Source organism: Martes martes (assembly GCF_963455335.1).
Source record: "Martes martes genome assembly, chromosome: 14".
In the NCBI taxonomy this organism is placed as follows: domain Eukaryota; kingdom Metazoa; phylum Chordata; class Mammalia; order Carnivora; family Mustelidae; genus Martes; species Martes martes.
This window is the reverse complement of record NC_137902.1, coordinates 19,153,398-19,177,288: the sequence shown is the minus strand read 5'-3', so window position 1 is coordinate 19,177,288 and position 23,891 is coordinate 19,153,398. Positions and strand designations below refer to the sequence as shown.

Genomic DNA, 23,891 nt, shown 5'->3' with positions numbered 1-23,891 from the left:
TTTCCAATAACGACAGTTTCCCCAACAGCATCCAGTAGAGGGATGGGAATCTTTACATCCTAGGAAGTATTGATGAAGAATAATTGGAAGAAAGACAGGCAGGAAGAAGGGGGCCACCTGCCTGAAGAGGAACCACCCTTAAAAGGATTTTACAACACCCTGGAATGAGCCCTCCACGCTTTCCCATGTGATAGATGACAAAACCTTGATTGGATGACAGGCACAGGGAGGGTTAATCAGATCAAAACAGCCCTCCAACGAACCCCATAAAAACCCCTAGACTCAGAGATTTCAATGGCGACCCTCCCAGATCCCTTCCCTCTTCGGGAGCTTTGTGCTATCACTTTGTTGTCGCTCAATAAACATTGCTTTGCTGCCCACCACTCTACCTCTTCATTCTTCAAAGTGGCTGATGCAGGAACCAACAGAGAAAAAAAAAAATCCTGCAATGGTGTAAAGTGTTTAGTCTTGGCTTTTGGGGCATGGTACCTAAAAAGGTTTCCTCCCAAGTTTTTTCCCTAAAGAAATCTTGCAATGTCTCCTATATATCCATGAGGGAGGCAATAAAAGATTTTGTCTTTCTTTCGAGTCTCATCTTCCCACAAATGCTATAGTTCTATCTTGCTTGGATAAGAATTTTCTAGGTTTTCTCTTAGGTGATTTGGGACTTCACAGTACCAGGAGTCACCAGGAGAAAACTATAATTTGGGATCATCTCTGCTGTGTTAGATCTATCTTTTGGGGACCATAACAACTGAAAATGAACTGAACGATAATGATATTTCCTTCCTGATCATTGGATTGGAAGGTACCCATAGAAAATCTGTCTAGCCTGAGAATAAAGATAGATAGGGCACACATTAAAGAATCTTTTTTAAGAGGTTGGGAGAAGTAACTTAGAGATAGATAAAATCACTCTGTGATCCCTTCCCAGGATGATAAAAGATTGTGAACTGACAATAGCTTAGAGTCAGAGCTGTATTTTGGAATGTCTTAACAATGGAGGGGGTATAAGGTGGAGAATGAAAAAGTAGGGTCTTATCCTGGGTGTACTTGGCCCTTGCCCTATACTTCACCTTCACTGTCCTTGGAGTCTTTATTGCTGCGGATACTGTAAACTAAGTTGAACATTTATGAGAAAAGGTCTACAGCATCAGAATTTTTTGAAATATGGTCACGGGGCGCCTGGGTGGCTCAGTGGGTTAAGCCTGCCTTCAGCTCAGGTCATGATCTCGGGGTCCTGGGATCAAGCCCCGCATCCCATAGGTCTCTCTGCTCACCGGGGAGCCTGCTTCCTCCTCTCTCTCTGCCTGCCTCTCTGCCTGCTTGTGATCTTGGTCTGTCAAATAAATAAATAAATAAATAAATAAATAAATCTTAAAAAAAAGAAAAAAGAAAGAAATATGGTCAGAAGTCTGGGCAAAATATAATTGGGTCCTCTCCTCAGGTGTCATTAAGCTGAAATCAAGATGTCAGCCAGACTGCAATTTCATAAAAGCCTCAGGGGCACACATCTTTACAATTTTAGTAAATATAATTATACATTCTATTTTTAATTCTAAAAATGAAGTGTTTTTATCATCCTCATATTATAGAAAAGGAAATGGAAATTTTGAACTTTATTAATCTGCCTACAATTCCACAGAAATTGACAGTGTAGAGACACTAATCCTGGAGAAATGTTTAAGAGATTTTTTTTTTTTTTAAACACCCAGAGCTGGAAAGGATTTGACTCTGCCAGCACCAAGGGGGTGCTGACAAGGATGAAGTTAGCCGGCTATTAAAAATAGTTCAATCTATGCAACCACTCTGGAAAACAGTGTGGAGGTTCCTCAAAAAACTGAAAATAGAGCTACCCTATGACCCAGCAATTGCACTACTGGGTATATATCCTAAAGATACAAACGTGGTGCTCCGAAGGGGCACGTGCACCGGAATGTTTATAGCAGCAATGTCCACAATAGCCAAACTGTGGAAAGAGCCTAGATGTCCATCAACAGATGAGTGGATAAAGAAGATGTGGTATATATACACAATGGAATACTATGCAGCCATCAAAAGACATGAAATTTTGCCATTTGCGACGACGTGGATGGAACTAGAGGGTATCATGCTTAGCGAAATAAGTCAATTGGAGAAAGACAACTATCATATGATCTCTTTGATATGAGGAAGTGGAGATGCAAGGCGGGGGGGGGTGTTGGGGGGAGGTAGGAAAAGAAAAAATGAAAAGATGGGATTGGGAGGGAGACAAACCATAAAAGACTCAATCTCAAAAAACAGACTGAGGGTTGCTGGGGGGAGGGGGGACGGGAGAGGGTGGTGGGGAAATGGACATTGGGGAGGGTATGTGCTATGATGAGTGCTGTGAAATGTGTAAACCTGGCAATTCACAGACCTGTACCCCTGGGGATAAAAATACATTATATGTTTATTAAAATTAAAAAAAAAATAGTTCAATCTAGAAATAGGGCTGGAACAGCCCACAGCAGCGGTAGGGGCAGCCAGGACCACCACCTTAAACGGCAGATAATTTTACAGCTGCCCAGAGATCCAACTTCTTAACTACATTAAGTTTTTCCCCTAAGACTGATCAGATTAGATGCATGTAGGGTGCTGCTAGCACCTAGTATCTTTCAGGCTGTTAAAACAATAAAAGAGCCTTTACTCTTATCTAAATTTCTTTTTGTTGCAATTGTCCACGTCTGACTAGATTTACAGTAAATGGCAAAGTAGTAAGAGCTCCCAGGGTATTAATTATCACGTTATTAAAACAAATTTTCAAGCGTCAGGCCCCTTTCCTGTGCTGCGAGCGTGCGGTCCCGAGCCAGCAGGGGCCGTTCTAAGTTTACACAAGCTCCCAGAGCGAGCAGGAATAAATAGAGCAACAAGGATTCCGCTTGGCGAACCCCACAGGCTCCCAGGACTCCGCAGGTTCGAGCGCGGGTAAGCATTTTTAAACAGCCAGAGATCACGTGGCCACCGGCAAGCTCCGCCACTGGCCCTCAGACTCTCACACTTGGCTTTGGCGCCGAACCTTTACCCCCTTGTGGATGCAACCATTGGCTCCGCTCTCGGAGGGAAAACGGGCCGAACTCACGATCGAGGCTTTTACGAACGAAGCTTCCGACTAATTCTCAGGAAAAGTTCAGCTTCAAATTCAACAATCAGATGAAATCCACTGGGGGAGGTCGTCGCAGGCTCTTTTTGCCAAAAGGAAAAGAGAAGACCTGACCCTGACTCCCCCTACGCTCTCCAGGGGCCGCGAGGATGGTTCCGTCTTAGGCGCGGACTCCGCCTCCACGGGCGCCGCCATTTTGTTTGGCTGGACTGGAGCAAGCGACGCTTTGGGGGAGGGGTCTCGTAGGCGCCTCACTAGACCCCACGGCCGAGCTGTCGCTTCTCGCGGGGAGTCCTCCCCGGTGAGGGCCGCGGAACCATGTACATAAAACAGGTGAGGCCTGGGCGACCTGCCCACCCCCTTACGGGCCTCTGAGGATCGCTCCGTGAGGCAGGGGTGTCGCGGTGCTACCCGCGGCCTCCCGCCTCCAGGCGGGGTTGACCCAGAGCTGTACGCGGGCTGCGGGGGAGGGGAGAGGCCCCGCCCCGCGAGCGCAGGGGCCGCTGAGAATCGGGGCATCCGCCTGCAGCGCGCTCGTCTGAGGGAGCAGTCTCTCCGAGACGTTTAGAGGGAGCGGGCCTTTCCGGGTGGGCCGAGTGCGGGCTGGGGGCCCCGAGCAGGCTGGGGGCCGCGCCGGGGGCTGCAGCGGGGGGGCGGGCGGCTGCGTTGTCCTCTCCCCCCGCGCCGGCCATTTGCATGGGTGTATGGAGAGGTGGTCTCCCCGGCCCGGAGACGCCCCTGGGGGGCTCAGATTGGGGTGTCAGCTTAGCCCGGGGTCTTTGTCCCCGAATTAATGGGGACGTGAAAGGGACCCTCCTCCTTGCAGAATCTGTAGCGCCGCCTTGTTCACTTGTTTACTTCTGTCAAAATGGTCTTCCCGCGCAAGAGTCCACCGCAGAGATGAGCCCATCCAGGCCCTTGGAGAGAAGTTTCTCCATGGGATGCGTTGGACTTGAAGCGCCCCTTTCTTGGAACGGCTCCTTACCTTAGCTGGCGGGCGTGTCCGAAAGAAGCGCCCACAGCTCTTGGAGTAAGGGAAGCCGGGGCCAGGCCGCCCGCTTGACGCATTTTTATTAAAGCAGTGTCATATTTAGCGTCCCCACGAACCTTATACTGTGTACTTGATTCTGAGAGTTCCTGATGAAAACTCCTAAAAAACAACGCTGTCACTCGTTACTGATAAACGGACTGTTGTTTAAGATTTTTAATCACCATCCTCCTGAATGAGTTTCTCTCCTAAGAAATGGAAAGTTCTCTGTCTTACATTAAATGAGAAACCCCAGGAAAGAGAAGAGCCAAGGAAAAATGTTTAGGAGTTACTTGTTTTAATATGTATTCTCTGAAAGGTATTTTTTTTTATTTACTAGGTTATTATCCAGGGTTTTCGGAGTTACAGAGATCAAACAATTGTAGATCCCTTCAGTTCAAAACATAATGTTATCGGTAAGTGCTGATGGTTTACAAAATCAGATTTATATGTAGAGAGCCATTTAAATTCTGTCTGGGCTTGAGGAAAGAGGAATTGGCTTTGAATATTACATGAATTTATACTTACTTTTTCTGTATGAAATAGCATGTCTTCTATCTGCACTGACGAATTGCTTATTTTATACACTTAAAATATTTGCATAAGGCGATCACTAGTTACTCATTTTTATTTAGCCTGGTATGTATGAAAGTGTGTCTTTACAGCGAATGAAACTAAATTTAGCATTTGAGCTGTTGTGTTGCTGATATGTCATTTCTTAATTAAAAAGCCCACGGTTTCCTTATTTCAAAGATGGCCATTATTTATTCACAAATTAGATTTTTCTCAGGGTTGTTTTTTTTTTTTTTTTTTTTCCTGTCATACTGTTTAAGGTCACACCATGCAGCTTGGTAGAAGAAGCATAAACTTTAGAGCATAACAGAATGGCTTTCAAATCCCGGTTCTGATACATTTTCAAACTTGACTCCCTGAGGGGTTTTTAAAGTGGAGCTATTGATAACTCATCTTACATGGCTGTTGGAAAAATTAAATGAGAAAGTATATGTGTGAGGGTAAAGAGCTGCAATGATTATTGTTCTGCAATACAGTGGTTAGTTTAAAGACTCTTCAGATGATATTCCCCATTTTTTGCTGATAGAGCCGGCGAAAGTGTTTCTTGAAGTTCTGCTGAATTTTTAAAGACCAGAAGAAACTGTGTTACAAATAGACGTCTATACATTGTCCTCCTTGCCTGGTTTATTGGTATATTAGACTGCTAGGTCTACCATTAAATATAGACTAAGTGGCTTAAACAACAATTTATTTTATGACTGTTTTGGAAACTCAAGTCCATGATCAAGGTGCCAGCACAGTCACATTCTGGAAGTCACCATCTTCATCATCATGCTCATATGACCTCTTTGGTTCGCTCTGCGTCTTTCTTATTAGAACGCTAATTCCATCATAAGGACCCCCCTTCACAGCCTCACCTGATGCTGATTATCCCCCAAAGGCCCCCATCTCCAAATACCATGCATTTGGGATTAGGACTTCCAGCATATGGATGGGAAAGGGAGGTGGCACAATTCAGTCTGTTGCACTTGGTAAGGTGAGATTCATATGGAGATCAGTAAACGGCAAACATTATTTTGAAATAAATCATTTTAAAAATTGAGGTTAAGAATGTCAACTACGGTTAAAGAAAAACAAACTGAGGGCAAGAAGAAAAAACTACCGTCAGTACATCACTTGTAGCTTGTAGTTGGGAATAAAAGACATTTCCCCCCCTCCTGTACCTGTTGAATAGTTAATTTAATTGGTGTGCTATAAGATTAGATTTACCAAATATTTTGCTTATGTTTTAAGTGCCTTTTGATTTTCATCAACCAGAAAATCTTTAGAAATGGAGAATAATGAATAATCACTAGGTTTATATTTTTTCTTTACCTTACAGGTTAAAAGATGAATATCTTAATTATATCAATGTTATAACTTTGTAAATGAGCTATAAAATGATGACCATTATTATCTATGATGATTAGATTATGTCTGTAAGATCTATCAAATATTTTTGTTTTAGTTATTATCAAACAGCTGTTTATTGCTTTGTATGCAACATTAGGGTTGTTAATAGTTATAGTTACAAAGGAGATTGTCTTAGTGTTCTTTCTTTTGTTTGTTTTAACAAGCCTAATATGATTTTACTGCTTAAACATGTTTTAAAAACAGGTACCTTAATATAAGAAAGATTCAAAGTAGTATAGACTGAGATTGACATTAAAAATGTCCTATGAGGGGCGCCTGGGTGGCTCAGTGGGTTAAGCCTCTGCCTTCAGCTCAGGTCATGATCTCAGGGTCCTGGGATCGAGTCCCGCATCGGGCTCTCTGCTCGGCAGGGAGCCTGCTTCCTCCTCTCTCTCTCTCTGCTTGCCTCTCTGTCTACTTGTGATCTCTCTCTGTCAAATAAATAAATAAAATCTTTAAAAAAATATATATATATCCTATGAAAGCATACTACTTTTGTTATTTAATAATTTTGACCTTAAAGAAGATTGGAAGGCAGATATCTCTTGTGGTGATGTTTGATGTTTGAATCTCTTGTTTGAATAGTTGAATGATGTCTGAATGTACCAAGCATATACCTTTTTAAGGTTACCTTTTTTATAACTTTTTAACTGAAGAAATATATGTTAATTATAGAACATTATGGAAGAGTTTAAAAGCTGAAAGGAAGGAAAAAAAAAACTAATCCTGCCCAGAAATAACCATTCTTAATATTGACAATCTACTTATATTAGACCTGGTTTCCTAGAAAACAAGAGTGCAAGGCACACTCAGCTACTAATAAGGCTTTAATGGGAAGGTGCAGTCTAAGGGCAGGCGTGAGGGGGAAGGCTAGTCATAGTTTTATAACGAAGGCACAGCTGGTATTGGGGTCAAATTAGATAACTTTCAGACAGACTTTATGAACCCACCATGTGTGGGAAAGATCAGATGGGAAAGGAATGGAGAGGGTTTTGTTTGCAGGTTCCTGTCTCTGATTGGTCATTTTACTACACAGGGCATCAATTCTCCCATGCCCTTGGGTTGTGTTACTCTGGGGACTTAATCCACCTGAAGTAGTCAGTGAACTGTAGCCTCTGGTTTTTCACAGATCTGAGCTGAGCGCGTACCCAGGGTAGGCTGAAACAACCTACAGTGATGGAATACTGAGCCTTTCCGTTGACAGGCAACCAAGACTTGGGTCGGGGCAGGTGAATCTGGGGCACATACAAACTGGATCTCTCTCAGCAGCCCTCCAGTCTTTGTGTCTACATAAATAAGCCTTTTTAAATAAAAATAAAAACAAAAAAAATGGTGTTATTTGTTGGTAATCTTTTTTCTATTTAAGAATAAGTCATGAACATCTTTCTATCATTAAGTATTCAACATGCTTAAAATTGCTGTATAGTATTTAACTCTGTGGGTAAGAGTAATTCTTAAAGGGAAACTTAAAAATTTTAGGTTGTTTGTTCATGAGTAGATTATGGTTTGAACTATATGTAATTCTTTTAATGATAAATTATCTTGTAAACTTTTATTTAGAGGTAATTTTAAATTTATAGAAAAGTTGTATAAATAGAAACAATACAAAGAATACTCCTACCTCTTTTATCCTAATCTGCCTGTTAACATTTTCCTCAGTTGCTTTATCATTTGCACACACTCACCCTTTTTTTTCCAGAGTAAGTTATGTAGGTCATGGCCCTTTACCTTTGATGTCAATGTATACTTTCTAAGAATACGGATATTTTCTTACATAAAACACAGTAGAGTTATCAACTTCAGTAAATTTGACATTAATAAAATAATCTGCTCTTCATTTTCCAGTTATACTGATTGACCCAAAAACATTCTTTATAGTGTTTTTTCCTCCTCCAGTACAGGATCTAATTTAGGATTAGGTATTGCAGATAGTTGTCGTGTCTCTTTAGTCTCCTTTATCCTGGATCAATTCCACAGGCTTTTTTTTGTCTTATAGCATTATTAAAAAAAAAAAAAAGCTACATAAATGATGCGGTCTTCTGAGGATATTACACCTGGAAGTGAAGACATCATTCTGTCTACTTCTTTTTAAATGATGTTATTTTTGATCACCTGGTCTGGGTAGTTATCTGGTTTTTCTTCTCTGCAGTGTTTGTTCTCTTGGAACTAATAAATAGTATGAGGATGGGAAATTCTTTTGGACCATGCAAATATTGGCTCCTTTTCAAAATTTCCCCCTAGATTTAGTATCCATTGATAATTCTTGCCTTTATTTTTTTTTTCTTGCCTTTATTTTAGTGGTTACAAAATTATTTTCCATTTCCAGATTTCCTTTCACATTTACTATGTGGTATTCTACTGTGAATAGTAGTGAATAGTAGAATACTGTGCTATTCTACTGTTCTCCTTCCTTAGCTATTTATTTATCATTTTATTATCAGTTTGGAGTCATGGATTATTCCCCCCCCAGCACAAATTTATAGTTCATCTAATTATTTTGGTGCTCAAATTGTCCTAGATTAAGCCAGTGGAAATCTTTTTCAAGCTGGCCTCTGTGTCATATGCCTTCTAAAAAAAAGTGTTTTATTACTTTCATAACAAATGATTTTTTTATGCTTTACTTTGCATTAAAAATGATAACTGTAAGGGCTGATTTGTTTAGGATATCTTGGTCAAGATGAGAGAGATTGGGAATTTTGCTGAACAAGAAAATTAAAATGAATTTATTAAATCTGAAACATTTGATATCTTATGTATAGAATTGTTTATTTCTGAAGGTAGGTAGTTTAAAAAAGTGCCTTATACTTGTCTACTTTTGTGATTCTGAGATTATACATGATATAATCATAGGGCTAATCATAAGTACTTTACTAAGCAAATCGTTTTGAGAATTTAAAGTGATTATTTAGGTATTAAAAATTTTAGCAACATGTGAGTCTTTAAATTATTAAAAAGATTCCATTATATATAATTAAAATAGAGTTGTATGTCCATAGTAATGATTGTAATTTATGAAAACCTGGTAACATTTGATTATTCCTATTAATTTTAAACTATTAGGAAAAAGCAAGAGAATGGATGAAATAAATTTAAGAAAAAAAGCCATTAGATGTCTCTGCAAAAAATTGTACTCATTGGTGATTAAAGCTGTTTTGTTTATTGATTTCTTTTGTTTACTCTTTTGTATTTAATTTCAGATATTAAGATGTTAAGTTAGAAAGTAGAATATAAAGTTTTTAATACTTTCAGTAAGGTTTTAATTTTATTGGTTTCTATGCAAAGTAACATGTACTTTTTTGAAATTTTATAGTGGGCAGAAATGGATCTGGAAAAAGTAACTTTTTTTATGGTAGGTATTGTTTTTTAAATTCTAAATATATTAAAGACCCTGGGTATCTTCAGGTAATTTATTTTAAAAATCGGTTTTCTAGGGGCGCCTGGGTGGCTCAGTGGGTTAAGCCTCTGCCTTCAGCCCAGGTCATGATCTCGGGGTCCTGGGATTGAGCCCCACATCGGGCTCTCTGCTCGGCGGGGAGCCTGCTTCCTCCTCTCTCTCTGCCTGCGTCTCTGCCTACTTGTGATCTCTTTCAAATAAATAAATAAAATCTTTAAAAAAAAAAAATCGGTTTTCTAAAAAAAATAAAAAATAAAAACTGGTTTTCTGAGGCGTGTCTGGGTGGCCCACTTGGTTAAGTGTCTGACTCTTGAACTCAGCTCAGGTCTCAGTCTCAGGGTCATGAGTTCAAGCCCCTCATTGCACTCCATGCTGGGTGTGGAGCCTACTTAGAAAAATTGGTTTTCTGAGGTTGTGTCTGCATGAAACTCAAATATTTCTTCATACAGGGTTGTGGTTTAGTGTAGAGGATTTCAAATATAATGATATAATGATCTGAGTTCTCTGTACCTAGTGATTAATGAGCTGAGATACTGGACAGAACAATATCTTTGCATTTTAAAAAGAAGTCTTTGGTCTGCCTGCTTTGATGGGTTGTGAGAATCATCAGATAATACAAATGGAAGTGCTTTTTAAACTTGAGTGCAGTATATAAATGTTGGAAATGTGTATACATATATAAATGTAAATGCAGTAGAAAAGCTGCATTTGGCTTTTCAGAAACAGAAAGATGGCTCATCTTTCTGTTCCATTTACGTATTCATTTTTAGAGTATGCTTTGCATGAAATCTAGGGCTTGAACTCATGACCCCAAAATCAAGAGTCACATGCTCTACTGACTGAGCCAGTCAGGTACTCCTCTGCTACATCTTCTTAAAAAATGCTTTCTGAATCATTTTTTTTGAAGGATGGAAGGGTATAAAAAAATCTCAGATTCAGTGAAGATCGCTTGTCAATTTGCAGATAGTTAAATAGCTTTGAAAATTGTAAGGATAAAGTGCATTTAAGTGGGGCACCTAGTGTCTCAGTCATTTAAGCGTCTGACTCTTGGTTTCAGCCAAGGTTGTGATCTCCGGGGTTGTATGGATCAAGCCCCTAGCTGGGCTCTGCACTCAGCGCAGTCTACTTAAGACTCACCCTCCTGTGGTGCCTTTCCGCATCACGCTCTCATTCTTTCTCACTCACTCTCAAATAAATAAATCTTTAAAAAATGTTATTAAGTATAATAATGCCTCTTAAATCCTTCAGAGAAAACATTTTAACAGTTTTGGATTATATAAGAAGTAAGTTGCAAAAATTTTGAACCTTTTAGTTGAGTAGTGCTTGAGAAAAAGCAGGGACCTTAGTAAGAACAAAGGCTTTATCCCTTCTGTGCTCACAAATCAATAGCCGTTTAGTGGTTGTAATTTGGTGATGGTAAGAGTGGGATTGGAGTAGAAGTATTTTGTGATCTCCAGGAAGATGAAGGTAATTTGAATCTATCCTCCCAAGATGATTATAAAAGATAAACCACTCCATGTCCACCCTCAGCATACATATTCATACATGCACACTCAACTCTTAGAATGTCAAAGGTCTCCTGGGTGGACTGGGAAGAGGACGGCTGATTAGTTTCATTTCTAGGGCAGGGTCATTCAGTTAGATACCCCATATGGAAGCAGGAATGGCTTCTTAAAGCAGATAAGCATTGAAGTAGAATATGGGAATCTGAGATATATCCCTGTATTTCCCACTTAGTTCTATTTCTTTTGACCAAAAGTATCCAGTTAAGGATATTGTAGGAATATATCTTATTTTGTTTATAAATATTTTGATGTATCTTATTTATATCTAGTAGATAAAAACAAAGTGTTAGCCACTCAGTGTATACTTTGATCAAGAGGTAAACTTTAGTTTGCATGTCTCTCTTTGTTACCTTAGTGTTCTCTTTTTCTTCCCTTAAATGTTTCAGTGGAAACTTCTTAGTATTTTTCTTATCATTTCCAAGGTAATTAGTCTGAAATACAGGCAAATCTTCTGCATATATGGAATAATCTACTTTATCTGCCTTGTTCATTACTTGGTAGAAGATATGGAAAGGTGTAAATAAGGCATAGATCTTTTTTAGACTGTACTAATAGTTACGTTTTTGTATTTTTAGCAATTCAGTTTGTTCTTAGTGATGAGTTCAGTCATCTTCGTCCAGAACAGCGATTGGCTTTGTTGCATGTGAGTGAAATTGCTTTGAGATGTTATTGATATTATGTATTTTTTTAAACTACACTGTTGATTCTGGTAAATAAAATCATTTGTTCAAGCTTCAGATCTTTTGTAAACATAACACTGTCTCTCTTAAGTGTGTTAATTCTGCTGTGGAATTTAGCCTCCTATATTAATGATGATAAAGGCCTGATTTTTATATAATGATAAGAAAATTGTAGAATTTTTCTATTGATGGGTATGTCTTTATTAAGAGTATGGTCTGGTAATGCTGAAAAGCAGATTTGCTAAGGAGAAAAAAGAGTTTAAGATTGGAAATTAGGAACTTTGAGACTTAGAATCAGAAGTTATTGGGAGCATAGAGAAGCAATAATTGCAAATTAGACAACATACTTGTTCTAATTTTGTCCATATTTGTAAGTTAAGTGGTAACAGCATTTTCCAGTATGAAAAGATAAGTATATTTATAGTAAATAAAATTGTTAGAATTTTTCATTGAATAATTATGAATAACAAACTAAAGAAATTTCAGAATAGGGGCGCCTGGGTGGCTCAGCGGGTTAAAGCCTCTGCCTTCAGCTCAGGTCATGATCCCAGGGTCCTGGGATTGAGCCCCGCATCGGGCTCTCTGCTTAGCGGGGAGCCTGCTTCCTCCTCTCTCTCTGCCTGCTTCTCTGCCTACTTGTGATCTCTGCCTGTCAAATAAATAAATAAATAAAATCTTAAAAAAAAAAAAAAGAAATTTCAGAATAAAAAATTATAAAAGCCTATAATAAAATGATAAAATTTCTTTTTGGTTTGAATGTGGCTTATAATTAGTTTTAAGACCAGAAAGTGAAAATCCTGACTATATCTCAATAGAGTCTTTCACAGTAAGGGAGGTATTTTGGTTGTCTTTGTTTTTTAACCATTATCTTTTATTTTGCCCTCTTAAATTTGAATTTATAGCCCAGTAAACAAAACTGGTTACCTGTAGATGAATTTTTTTTTATGTTTTTAAGATTGGCATTGAAAGAATAACCTCTTTAGGTATCATTATTGTGTTGACTTACACAGTTTCTAAGCTCTGGAAATTCTCTGGACTTGGTATAGAAGTAGCTGGGTCATAAATTGGTCTGTATGTGACACATGTTTAGATGTGTGTCTTTTCATGGCAGATTTAAGATTATGTAGCATATTGCAGATAGTTTTAAAAAGTTGAGTTCCAGTAATTGTGTATTTGTTAGGGTTCCTTTACAGCATTAAATGAGTCTATAAGAGAAGAGCCTCAAAGTGTTGTAGATATTAGCAAATAACTAGAATTAGGTGGGCATCGGGTCTTAAATTCTAATAAAGTGGTCTTCAGAATAAGACCTAAATACATCTGACTTGCTATCTTTTGCATGTTTCTTGCGTATTTAGTTAGAATCTAAAACCATTTGGTTGAGAAGTATTGTTATCCTAATCCAGTGTCTTTGCTCTTTTGACAAGAAAGATATATTGTAGTCTGATAGGATTTTTTCTCCATTGAATTAGGCTTGTTACCATGCACTAAATTTTAAAGGCAATGAAAGGGGAAAAAAAAAGATAATGTGAAAATACCACTTAAATGATCAATTTATTTTTTGCACGTTTTAGGAGGGTACTGGTCCTCGTGTCATTTCTGCTTTTGTGGAGATTATTTTTGATAATTCAGACAACCGGTTGCCAGTGAGTAGTGGGTTTTTTCCCTAGTAATAATGTTGAGAATTTTATTGATGCAGCTGATTTTCTTCCAAGTTTTGAAACATTTACAAATGTACTTAAGCTCTTATAGTTTATGCTAAAATAGCTATGCAGTTTACATATTAATTTTGTTTTAAAATTATAATGAACATTCTAGTAAACAGAAGGGAGATTGTGTAAGCTGTTGTGAAAAATGTCTTTGTCATAAGAATTGACATTCATAGCATATCTTTAGTGAGATTTCAAAATAATGGGTTATGGCTATGGATTCTAGAATGACCTTACTAACTAAAAAGTTTTCCACTTTTACTGTGAAATTAATTTTGGGCTTTTACATTTTTTCTTAGATTGATAAAGAAGAAGTTTCACTTAGAAGAGTTATTGGTGCCAAAAAGGATCAGTATTTCCTAGACAAGAAAATGGTCACGTAAGCATTTCCTTTATGTTTTAATTTCTTTACAAAGAGTAAAAGTATTTTACTTACTTCATTATATGGGTTATATATACCTTGTGTTCAACAAACCAGTATTTTGAGCATTAACATAAGAATCAGGATTCTCAGGGCACCTGGGTGGCTCTTTTGGTTGGGCATCTGCCTTTGACTCAGGTCATGATCCCAGGACCTTGGGCTCCAGCTCTGTGCTCAGCTGGGTGCCTGATTCCCTGTCTTTCTCTCTCTGTCAAATAGATAAAATCTTTGGTGGGGGTGGGGGTGAGAATCAGGATCCTCTGAGGCTCAATGATGTAATACCTCATGCTCCTTAACCCAGGAGTCAGCCCTCTTTTTTTTGCTTATCGTTGGGGTATTCATCTGAAAAATTTTTTTCAATCTTTATTAACAGGAAAAATGATGTGATGAATCTCCTTGAAAGTGCTGGTTTTTCTCGAAGCAATCCTTATTACATTGTAAAACAAGGAAAGGTAAAAAAATTGTATGTCCTTTTTTATAGAATTTGTTTTCTGAATATATTCACTGATTATATTATATTAGCTGATATATTATATTAGCTGATTGATTTTAGTGGTTAAGTTGAAGCAAAATGGGCCTTACTGTCGTTTATTTTCATGATTTATTTTATATTGATGTTAGTATTACCTTATGTGCCCATAAGGTACAAAGTAGCTCTATTATGTAGTGGGATGCAATAATTTCAGCAGTTGGTGGGTCTTGTCTTCTTAGTGGCCTATATCACTTAATAAGACGTCCTGTAGTAGAAGACATTTTTGGTTTGTGAAAGTCACAATGATCATATTTAAGAACAGTATAGAGAGGCGCCTGGGTGGCTCAGCTGGCTAAGCATATAACTCTTGTTGTCAGCTCAGGTCTTAATCTCAGGGTCATGAGTTCAAGCCCTGCATTGGGCTCCATGCTGGGCAGGAAGCCTAACTTTAAAAAAAAAAAAAAAAAGAATACTATAGAAATTCTATAAAAATAACATTAGAAAAAAAATTACTTCCTAAAACTAATGCTATGTTACTTAATTTATCATAGAGCTAAACTGATTAGAAGGCTTACATTGCCGGAAACCTGTAATGCCACATACTGTTTTTTCTTGTAGAGATTATATTTTTTTATAGTTTTTATTAGTTACAGATTTTCTACTGTTTCTTCATATGCTTTAAACTATACCTAAGATAATTTCTTTTTTAGAACATACCCTGCACTGTTCTCATAGTTTGGTATAGTGTATTTTTGGACTAGGGGAAGTTCTTTTTAAATGTCCACTTACTTCATATTGGAGGATTTTTAGATATGTATTGGAAAGTTAGCATCCAGGAGAGGTGATTAGGAAGAGTGTGGTGTTTCACATTTGGGAAATTCAGAGCAAGTTTTTGGAAAGACCAGCTTTATAGGCAAGGAATTTCTTTAAATGGAGGCTGATTATGAGAGCCCATTTATTTATCTGAGTCTCCCCTACACACATGCAAATAGGCCCCTATACTTCATTTCAGTTTCTGCTTATATGTCATTTCATATAAGCCATCCATGATTTACCTCAACTAAAAGAGTGTTGCCTTAATCCCAGCCCTACATGTTTTCTCTGTTTTGTTTTGTTTTGTTTTTGTAACAGTTATATTGTATACTGTGTTGGTATACTTATTTCCTGTTGTCTTCCACTAGAATGTAAATTCCATGAGGGAAAGACCTTTTCTGTTTTGTTAATTGACCTTTTCCCAGTGCCCAGCAGAGTGGCATATATGCTGTAAGCGTTTGTTATATATTTTTTAAGTGAATAAGTTGAATGACTATGCATAATTGGGGTAATCAGGGATAATGAAGGAGGGAGTGCGCCTGGGGTGGCTTAGTCAGTTGAGTGGCCAGCTCTTAATTTTAGCTTGGGTCATGATCTCCAGGTCCTGAGTTCAGTCCCTGAGTCAGGCTCCATGTTCGCTGGGAAGTCAGTTTGGGGATTCTGTCTCCCTCTTTCCTACCCCTCCACCCCGCCCCCTGCTTGAGTGTGCGTGCTTGCTGTCTCTCTGTCTCTCAGAAGAATAAACCTTTTTTCAAAAAAAGGATCTGAAGGATTTTTTGGTATATATATACTTTTTTAAAAAAGATTTTATTTATTTATTTGACAGAGATCACAAGTAGACAGAGAGGCAGGCTGAGAGAGGGGGGGAAGCAGGCTCCCCGCTTGAGAGAGAGCCTGATGTGGGGCTCAATCCCAGGACCCTGAGATCATGACCTGAGCCGAAGGCAGAGGCTTTAACCCACTGAGCCACCCAGGTGCCCCAATATATATATACTTTTGATAGACCATATTTCCTTAGTTCAGAGCTGATTCTCTTTTTATGTAAAAAGCTGATTCTCTTTTTATGTAAGAAGTGTAAGAGTAACTCACTTCACTTTTTTAATGCAGTGAGTATTTTTTGCCCTTCGTGATTAGTTTTGTTTTTATGAATATGGTAAACTCATGGTTGTTTAAAGTTGCATGGCACTTTGTACCACTTTCTGTGGTTTCTTTCCATATATTTTTTTCAAGATTTTTTTTTAAGATTTTTATTTATTTATTTGACAGAGAGAGAGCGAGCGAGCACACAAGCAGGGGGAGCTACAGGCAGAGGGAGCGGGAGAAGTAGGCTCCCTCTTGAGCAGGGAGCCCGATGCAGGGCTCGATCCCAGGACCCTGGGATCATGATCTGAGCTGAAGGCAGACGCTTAACCGAGTGAGCCACCCAGGCACCCCAAGATTTTATTTATTTTAAGAGAGCATGTTCAAGCAGGGAGATTGGCAGAGAGAGAGAGAGAATCCCAAGCAGACTCTATCAAGTGTGGAGCCCAATGCGGAGCTCGATATCATGACCCTGAGAGCACAACTTGAGCCAAAACCAAGAGTTGGACACTCAGCTGACTGAGCCACCTGGGTACCCTGCCATATATTTTTAAATAAGATTTTAAAAATGCTTTTGCTTATTTAATGGTCACTACCTCTGTTAGACAGTTATTTTTATCTGTCTATATTTAAAGCACACCATTTCTGGGGTACGTGGATGGCTTAGTCAGTAGAGCATGTGACTCTTGGGGATGTGAGTTTAAGCCCCATGTTGAGTGTAGAGTTTACTTAAGTAATAGTAAGTGTGTGTGTGTGTGTGTGTGTTTAAGATTCTGTTTTAGAAAAAAAAAAAAAAAGATTCTGTTTTAGAGAGAGTGTACACAAGTAGGGGCAGGGCCAGAGGGAGAGGGAGAGAATCTCAGGCAGACTCCACACTGCGTGGGAAGACCGATGCAGGCCTTGATCTCACAACCCTGAGATCATGATCTGAGCTAAAACCCAAAGATTGGACACTCAACCAACTGAGCCACCCAGGTACCCCTGTTATATTTTTAGTAGTATCATAATAGCCTTTTAAGACTATAGAGTGATAGTTTCCCTCTTGTAAAAATACTTTGTTCTTTCAAAATGGAGTACATCTTTTATACCTTACAATGTTGACTAAGAAAAAGTATGGTGATGGGATGTTTTTCCTTCATTTTTAATTTAGAGTTTTATTCATAAATTAGATTGAATATATCAATTCTGTTTGGATCTTCATTTGATAAATTTCATTTAAATAAAGGACATACGGGTGTGTAGGTATATGCATTGCACAGATTACATTCTTGAAGTGATACTCAAAACTTAGCATGTGAATACTCTTTCAAGGTAGAGTTCTTAAAGAGCAGTCTGTAGCTACATAGTAATTATTTTTGTAAAATTTGTAGATCAACCAGATGGCCACAGCACCAGATTCTCAGAGACTAAAACTATTAAGAGAAGTAGCTGGTACTAGAGTATATGATGAACGAAAAGAAGAAAGCATATCTTTAATGAAAGAAACAGGTAAAGAAATGTGATCTTGCCTTATTTTATAAATTACTTTGTCATTGTGTTACTATAGTTGTAAGGGCTTCTATCTGTTCTTAGGAGTATACTGTTTGATAATTTGCCTATATGAGAACAGAGAGAAAATTAGTTGGTGACATTTTAAGTTTTGAGATTTCAAATAATTTCTCTCTCTAAATAAGGAATTACTGTTAGATAATAATGCCTTTGTAGGTCATCTATTTTGTGCCTCTGCTGTCCTCATTGTTAGTGAGGATAACAGATTTGGATGCAGTCCTCAAAGAAAAATTGCTGGGAGTATCAGCCGGCATTAGGTTTTAAGTTGTTTAGGAGCAAGTAAACGGAAAACTTCTGATCTTCCTTAGTACATGTATTATGGAAACCCTACTTAGCTTCTCATGTGCTGTGTTCTGTCATGTCTTAGAACCCGACAGTCTTGAGTTCCTAAAGGAATTATTTATTTCCTTTGCCAAGGTGGTGGTGCAGGGGGAAGATAAGTGAAATAGGTAAACGGGATTAAGAGGAAAAACTTTGTTATAAAGTAAGGCACAGAGATGAAAAGTACAGTATGGGGAATATAGTCCATGATATTGTGATAACGTCCGGTGACAGATGGTAACTACACTTTTCATGGTGAGCATTGTGTAATGTATTGAATTATGGAATCACTGTTTGTGTACCTGAAACTGATAGAACGTTGTATATGAATGAAAATAATGAAAACTTAAAAAGTGTCATCATGTGCAACTTTGTTCTCTGATGCTTTTCGTCATTAAGTGTTTTGTCATTTTACTTTCTTAGATTTGGTTACCACACACTATCCTATAATGCTTTAGTTCTTAAGATTGATTTTAACTCATGGTATATTTGAGAATTTACATAAAAATGTTATTCAGCTCCTTCAACTCTCTCTCATTTCTTTTTAAGAGGGCAAACGGGAAAAAATCAATGAGTTGTTAAAATACATTGAAGAGAGATTACATACCCTAGAAGAAGAAAAGGAAGAACTAGCTCAGTATCAAAAGTGGGATAAAATGAGACGAGCCCTGGAATATACCATTTATAACCAGGAACTTAACGAGACTCGTGCTAAACTTGATGAGGTAAAGAATTTTGTTACTTGAATTCAGAGTGATTTTATTTTAAGCTCATTCTATATTTATACCTTTCAGTGATTTTTAAATGGAAACTTAGAGAAAATTTTTATACCTTTTAATGAAATCATTGGTCAGTAAATTTGTTCTTTCAGTTTATCCCAAGAAAAAAGCGCCTAGACCTGTATGGACCTTGCTATAGTTTTATCTGAAATGTAATGCAAGTCAAACCAGAATGAGGGACGCCACCTTTAAAAGCTTCATGAAAGGGTACCTGGCTGGCTGAGTCAGTGAAGCACGGGACTCTAGATAGCAGGGTCATGAGTTCAAGCCCCACATTGGGGGTGGAGTTTACATAATAATAAAAAAAAAAGTTTCATGAATTTTTTTTGTTAGCTTTTTTTTTTTTTTTTAATTTTTTGAAGATTTTATTTATTTATTTAACAGAAAGACATCGTGAGAGAGGGAACACAAGCAGGGGGAGTGGGAGAGGGAGAAGCAGGCTTTCTGCTGAGCAGGGAGCCCGTTGTGGGGCTTGATCCCAGGAACCTGGGATCATGACCTGAGCTGAAGGCAGATGCTTAATGACTGAACCACCCAGGTGCCCTTTTCTTGGCTTTTTAGGATGTATTTTATAATTAGTATTGCTGACCTCTCATCCAAAAGTTTGTTTTTAGGTAATACTTAAAACTAAAGGAGCTTTTTACTTAAAATCACTAAAAAAAACCTCTTCAGGTAAATGATTTTGTTTTAGCAGTTATTTTACAATTTTACTACATGTTATGAAGTATTAAACAAAATACAAAACGAGTTAGAAATTACAGCTTTTTGTTCCCCCCAGCTTTCTGCTAAGCGAGAGACTAGTGGAGAAAAATCCAGGCAATTAAGAGATGCCCAGCAGGATGCAAGAGATAAGATGGAGGTAAGATTATAAACTAGGCTTAGGTTAACTTACATTTTTTGACCACAGTAAATCCTTTTGTACCAGAATTATGGAGTGGTAACTTCAGATGGGTGTCATTGGGATTGAGTATTGGAAAGACAGAACAGTACTGAAAGTGTAAATGAAGGAAAAGGGGACAACTAATGGTGTGAAAACTCTGCTTTTGTACTTCTAATTGTCTGACTCACTTCTGTGTCATACTCTTTGGCTAGGATATTGAGCGCCAAGTTAGAGAACTGAAAACAAAAATTTCAGCTATGAAAGAAGAAAAGGAGCAGCTCAGTGCTGAAAGACAAGAGCAGATTAAGCAGAGGACTAAGTTGGAGCTTAAAGCCAAGGATTTACAGGATGAATTGGCAGGCAATAGTGAACAAAGGGTAAGTTAAAATGCTAAAAATGAAAAACAAATGTTCAGTTGAGTAGGAATTGCAGAAGACCATCCTTTCTGTAACGGGAGTGCAAGCTTAAATTTTTGTAAAAGATCTGGCACATTAAAATAATTCACACTTAGTAGCAACTCAGTACTGTCTCCTTGTTTCTTTTATTTAAAAATTAGTTTTGTGTTGCAGGATCAGTTTTTTTTCATGAATTCTTTTCCATGAGAGAATATTTTATGCTAAACTTAAAATTAAGCAGAAATTTTTAAGGTTGCATTTTTACTTACCCTGCTTTATTTACAGAAACGCTTATTAAAAGAGAGGCAGAAGCTGCTTGAAAAAATAGAAGAAAAACAGAAAGAACTGGCAGAAACAGAACCTAAATTCAACAGTGTGAAAGAAAAAGAAGAGCGAGGAATTGCTAGGTCTGGGATTTCTTTCACCAACACTTCTACTTTTCTACATAGTTCCTCTGTGAAAGCTAAATAGTTAGGAATTAAGACCCAGTAAGAGTAGAAGTTAAATCCAATTTCACATTAATAGCCTGTGTTAAACAGCTCCTGTGGGCCATGTGTTATTGTATACATATCACGTATTTTTTTTTTCATTCAGCCGTAAGAGAGTCACATTATCACTGTTAGGTGCAACAAATTTGAGGTTCTGGGAGGTTAAATAACTTGCCTAAGATAAATAACTTGCCTTGATGTTGTTGGGCTTTTTAAAACATGAATGGTAGTTTCTTTTTTTTGTTTTTGTTTTTTACCCATATGAGTTTTTTACCCATATGACATCTTAACTCTGTTTCATCCTATTTCCTTTTTTCATTACTGTTTCAGCATCTAGACATTTTAGTATGTATCTGTAGATTGAACATGCCAAGTTTTGCTGATTTCATGGTTTAGTGCATTATTATCTTATGCTACCAATACTTGTTTTAGTGAGTTATTTCCTTTGCTACTTCTGATTTTTTTTCTTATTGTTTGTTAGGGTTGTCTGTAATCTGTATTTGTTCTAGTATTCTGTGTATTGTAAATGTTTTCTTTGTCTTTCTTTTGCCTTTTAACCTTGATAGTGTCTTTTATTATAAGGAATTGGAAATGTTTATATAGCTAAATATAGTTGGAAAATTCCTGAGGTAGGATATTAGGATTGTCTCTAGCCTTACTGACTAACCCAGACCTGGAGTGAAGACATTGTCTGCCTGAAATCCTTAGGATATAGGCTGTTTTACATGACTTTAACTGTGGCTTTTCAAAATGAGATTTATATTATATAGTACTAGTCCAAGGATCTCTATTAGATACCAGTTGCTTTTACTATTTTTTCTGTGGGATTTTGAAGATGGCTATTATCTTTGTGGTCTCAGTTAAACTTGCTTATTTTCTGGTCTCCTTTTTAATCCATTCTTTTCTTCTGTCTTGTTATAGATTGGCCCAGGCTACCCAGGAAAGAACAGATCTTTATGCAAAGCAGGGTCGAGGAAGCCAGTTTACATCAAAAGAAGAAAGGGATAAGTGGATTAAAAAGGAACTCAAGTCTTTAGATCAGGCTATTAATGACAAAAAAAGACAGATTGCTGCTATCCATAAGGATTTGGAGGACACGGAGGCAAATAAAGAGAAAAACCTGGAGCAGTATAATGTAAGAACTTTTAGAGCTGTTTTGTGAAAGTCTTTCAAAAGACATGTATATCTTACCTATTTAAGTTTTATTTTTCAGTAGTAACATTGTTACTCTTAAAATATACAAAACAGGTACTTACTTAGAAAAGACCAGCACAATTTAATATTTATATACATAATATTTATATGATAGTTTTCCTTTTCAAGGAACATTTTTTCTGTATCTGTGAGTGTTCATATAGATTGAGTATATTTTAAAATACATTTTTATGAGTTGGTAGAACGTTCCTGAGCTACCTTTAATTTTAACATGATAAACAAGTCAAAATATAACTTCAGAGTAACTAATCTTTTTCCCATTTTTATAGTCTTTCACAGTTCTCTGCCAATTTAATAATTTATTGCAGAATATATTTTTTGTTGATTAAGGCAGTGGTGATTTTATAAGATTTTCTAAATGAATAAAACATTATCTACTATGCATGTTTAGTAGCATTTTCTTAAAAATTGAAGTAGAAGATAAAATCACTTCTAGGATAAGAAAGATCTCACTTTATTTAAAATGAGAAAGGGGGAAAATGCTTTGTTAAGTATTATGTATGGCTGCATATAGGTGATTGGAGGATGATAGAAGTGATGAGAAGGGAGTATGTAGGACAAGTATAGGGTGAGGACGTTATATATGTACCTACACAGAGGAACCCTCCTCTTACCTCATGAGATCTGTACCAGTTGGTTATTGGTTTATATCAAAAAACTTACTAAATGCATAAAATCTTTATATAAGTGTGTATATATATTTAAGTTTTATATGTAATAGTATTTGTATTTATACACATGTAAACATACATTTATTTATATATCCTGAGTATTTTGCTTAAAAAGATAAATGTATGCCCATGTACCAGTCTTTTTTTAAGAACCGTTTTTTAGAACAGTTTTGGGTTCACAGCAAAATTGGGAGGAAGGTACAGAGATTTCCCCTGTACCTCCTACCCCCACAAATGCATAGCCTCCCCCATTATCAACACCCCGCACCAGAATGCATACCAGTCTTTTCATGTAGAACCCAAGATGTTTCTTTTGAATATGAGTAGTGATTGTGAGTTCTCAGGGGACATTTTTGTTATGAGCCACACATATAAATATAGTTCTTAAAGCTGGATGAGAACAGAATTCAGGATTCAATCTAGGATCATGTATTGCATTTAGTTGTCTTATTTCTGTCATCTTTTATAATCTGGGTCAGTTTCCTAGTCTTTAACTTTGATTTGACATTTTGAATTACTATAATTTGTTATAAAGTACATATTACATATTAATATATGCGTTTATATATTATTTCTCCCTGATCTTTTAGAGTTGATTTCCCCATTTAATTTAATTTTTAGTGAGTCACCTTTGAGTGTATCCAAGACTAAATCAAGTTTTTAAAGAAACAGCTCTTTCCTTTGTCTTCATATTTGTTTAATATTTAATGTAATCACAACATGAACAAAAAATGAAAACATAGTGGGGAGCAAACCCAACTGGCTCTGTAATCAAAAATAACTGGTAGAAATGTGACCAGGAGTCATAGACCGTTGTCTCCTAGCCTCGAGTCCAGTGTGCTTTGGTCGGTATTTTATGGAGGGAATGGAAAACATGGGTTGATTCCAGGTAGTTATTTGGAAATTAATTAATACAGTTTCAGCTGTGATAGCTACATGTCCTTTCCTGAAAGAAAGGACATGTGTTTGTCATGACTTCATGGAAACATCCTCAACAAATACTCCTTTTGAAACAGCCTGGTGATGAGCCAAGATTTGTCAGTAGAGTTTTTATTCATTCTTTCTCAAGCTTGAACTTCATTATTTTGCAGTATTTCAGCTATACCTTCCACTGCTGAAGTCTGTCCTTTACATTGGATAGAGATGATTTTATAGTGGTCATTGAATTATGTAGAATGGCCTTTTGCTTCTTAATTACATAGAATGGTCTTTTGCTTCTTAGTATAATCCTCAATCTTTTGTATGTGTATAGAGGGAGTGGTGTGAAAACTATTGACTGTAGTATTTTGAGCATTTGTGAATGTATTTTTTTCTTCTAAAATTCTAGTAGGAAGGTTTAGATCATTAGTG

The 23,891-nt window shown here is 37.2% G+C and overlaps 1 protein-coding gene across 1 annotated transcript in view; it reads left to right on the top strand.

Moving 5' to 3' along the window:
• Positions 1-3,308: 3,308 nt before the first annotated feature.
• SMC3 (structural maintenance of chromosomes 3) overlaps positions 3,309-23,891 on the top strand; it is a 37,247-nt gene continuing 16,664 nt past the window's right edge. The window contains exons 1-13 of the mRNA XM_080822361.1: positions 3,309-3,454; positions 4,489-4,564; positions 9,424-9,462; positions 11,648-11,715; positions 13,324-13,395; positions 13,758-13,837; positions 14,253-14,331; positions 17,615-17,732; positions 18,663-18,838; positions 19,671-19,751; positions 19,985-20,149; positions 20,453-20,574; positions 21,577-21,790. Coding sequence (XP_080678487.1) covers positions 3,440-3,454; positions 4,489-4,564; positions 9,424-9,462; positions 11,648-11,715; positions 13,324-13,395; positions 13,758-13,837; positions 14,253-14,331; positions 17,615-17,732; positions 18,663-18,838; positions 19,671-19,751; positions 19,985-20,149; positions 20,453-20,574; positions 21,577-21,790 — 1,305 coding nt within the window. The 5' untranslated portion in view covers positions 3,309-3,439. The remainder of the gene's footprint in view (positions 3,455-4,488; positions 4,565-9,423; positions 9,463-11,647; positions 11,716-13,323; positions 13,396-13,757; positions 13,838-14,252; positions 14,332-17,614; positions 17,733-18,662; positions 18,839-19,670; positions 19,752-19,984; positions 20,150-20,452; positions 20,575-21,576; positions 21,791-23,891) is intronic.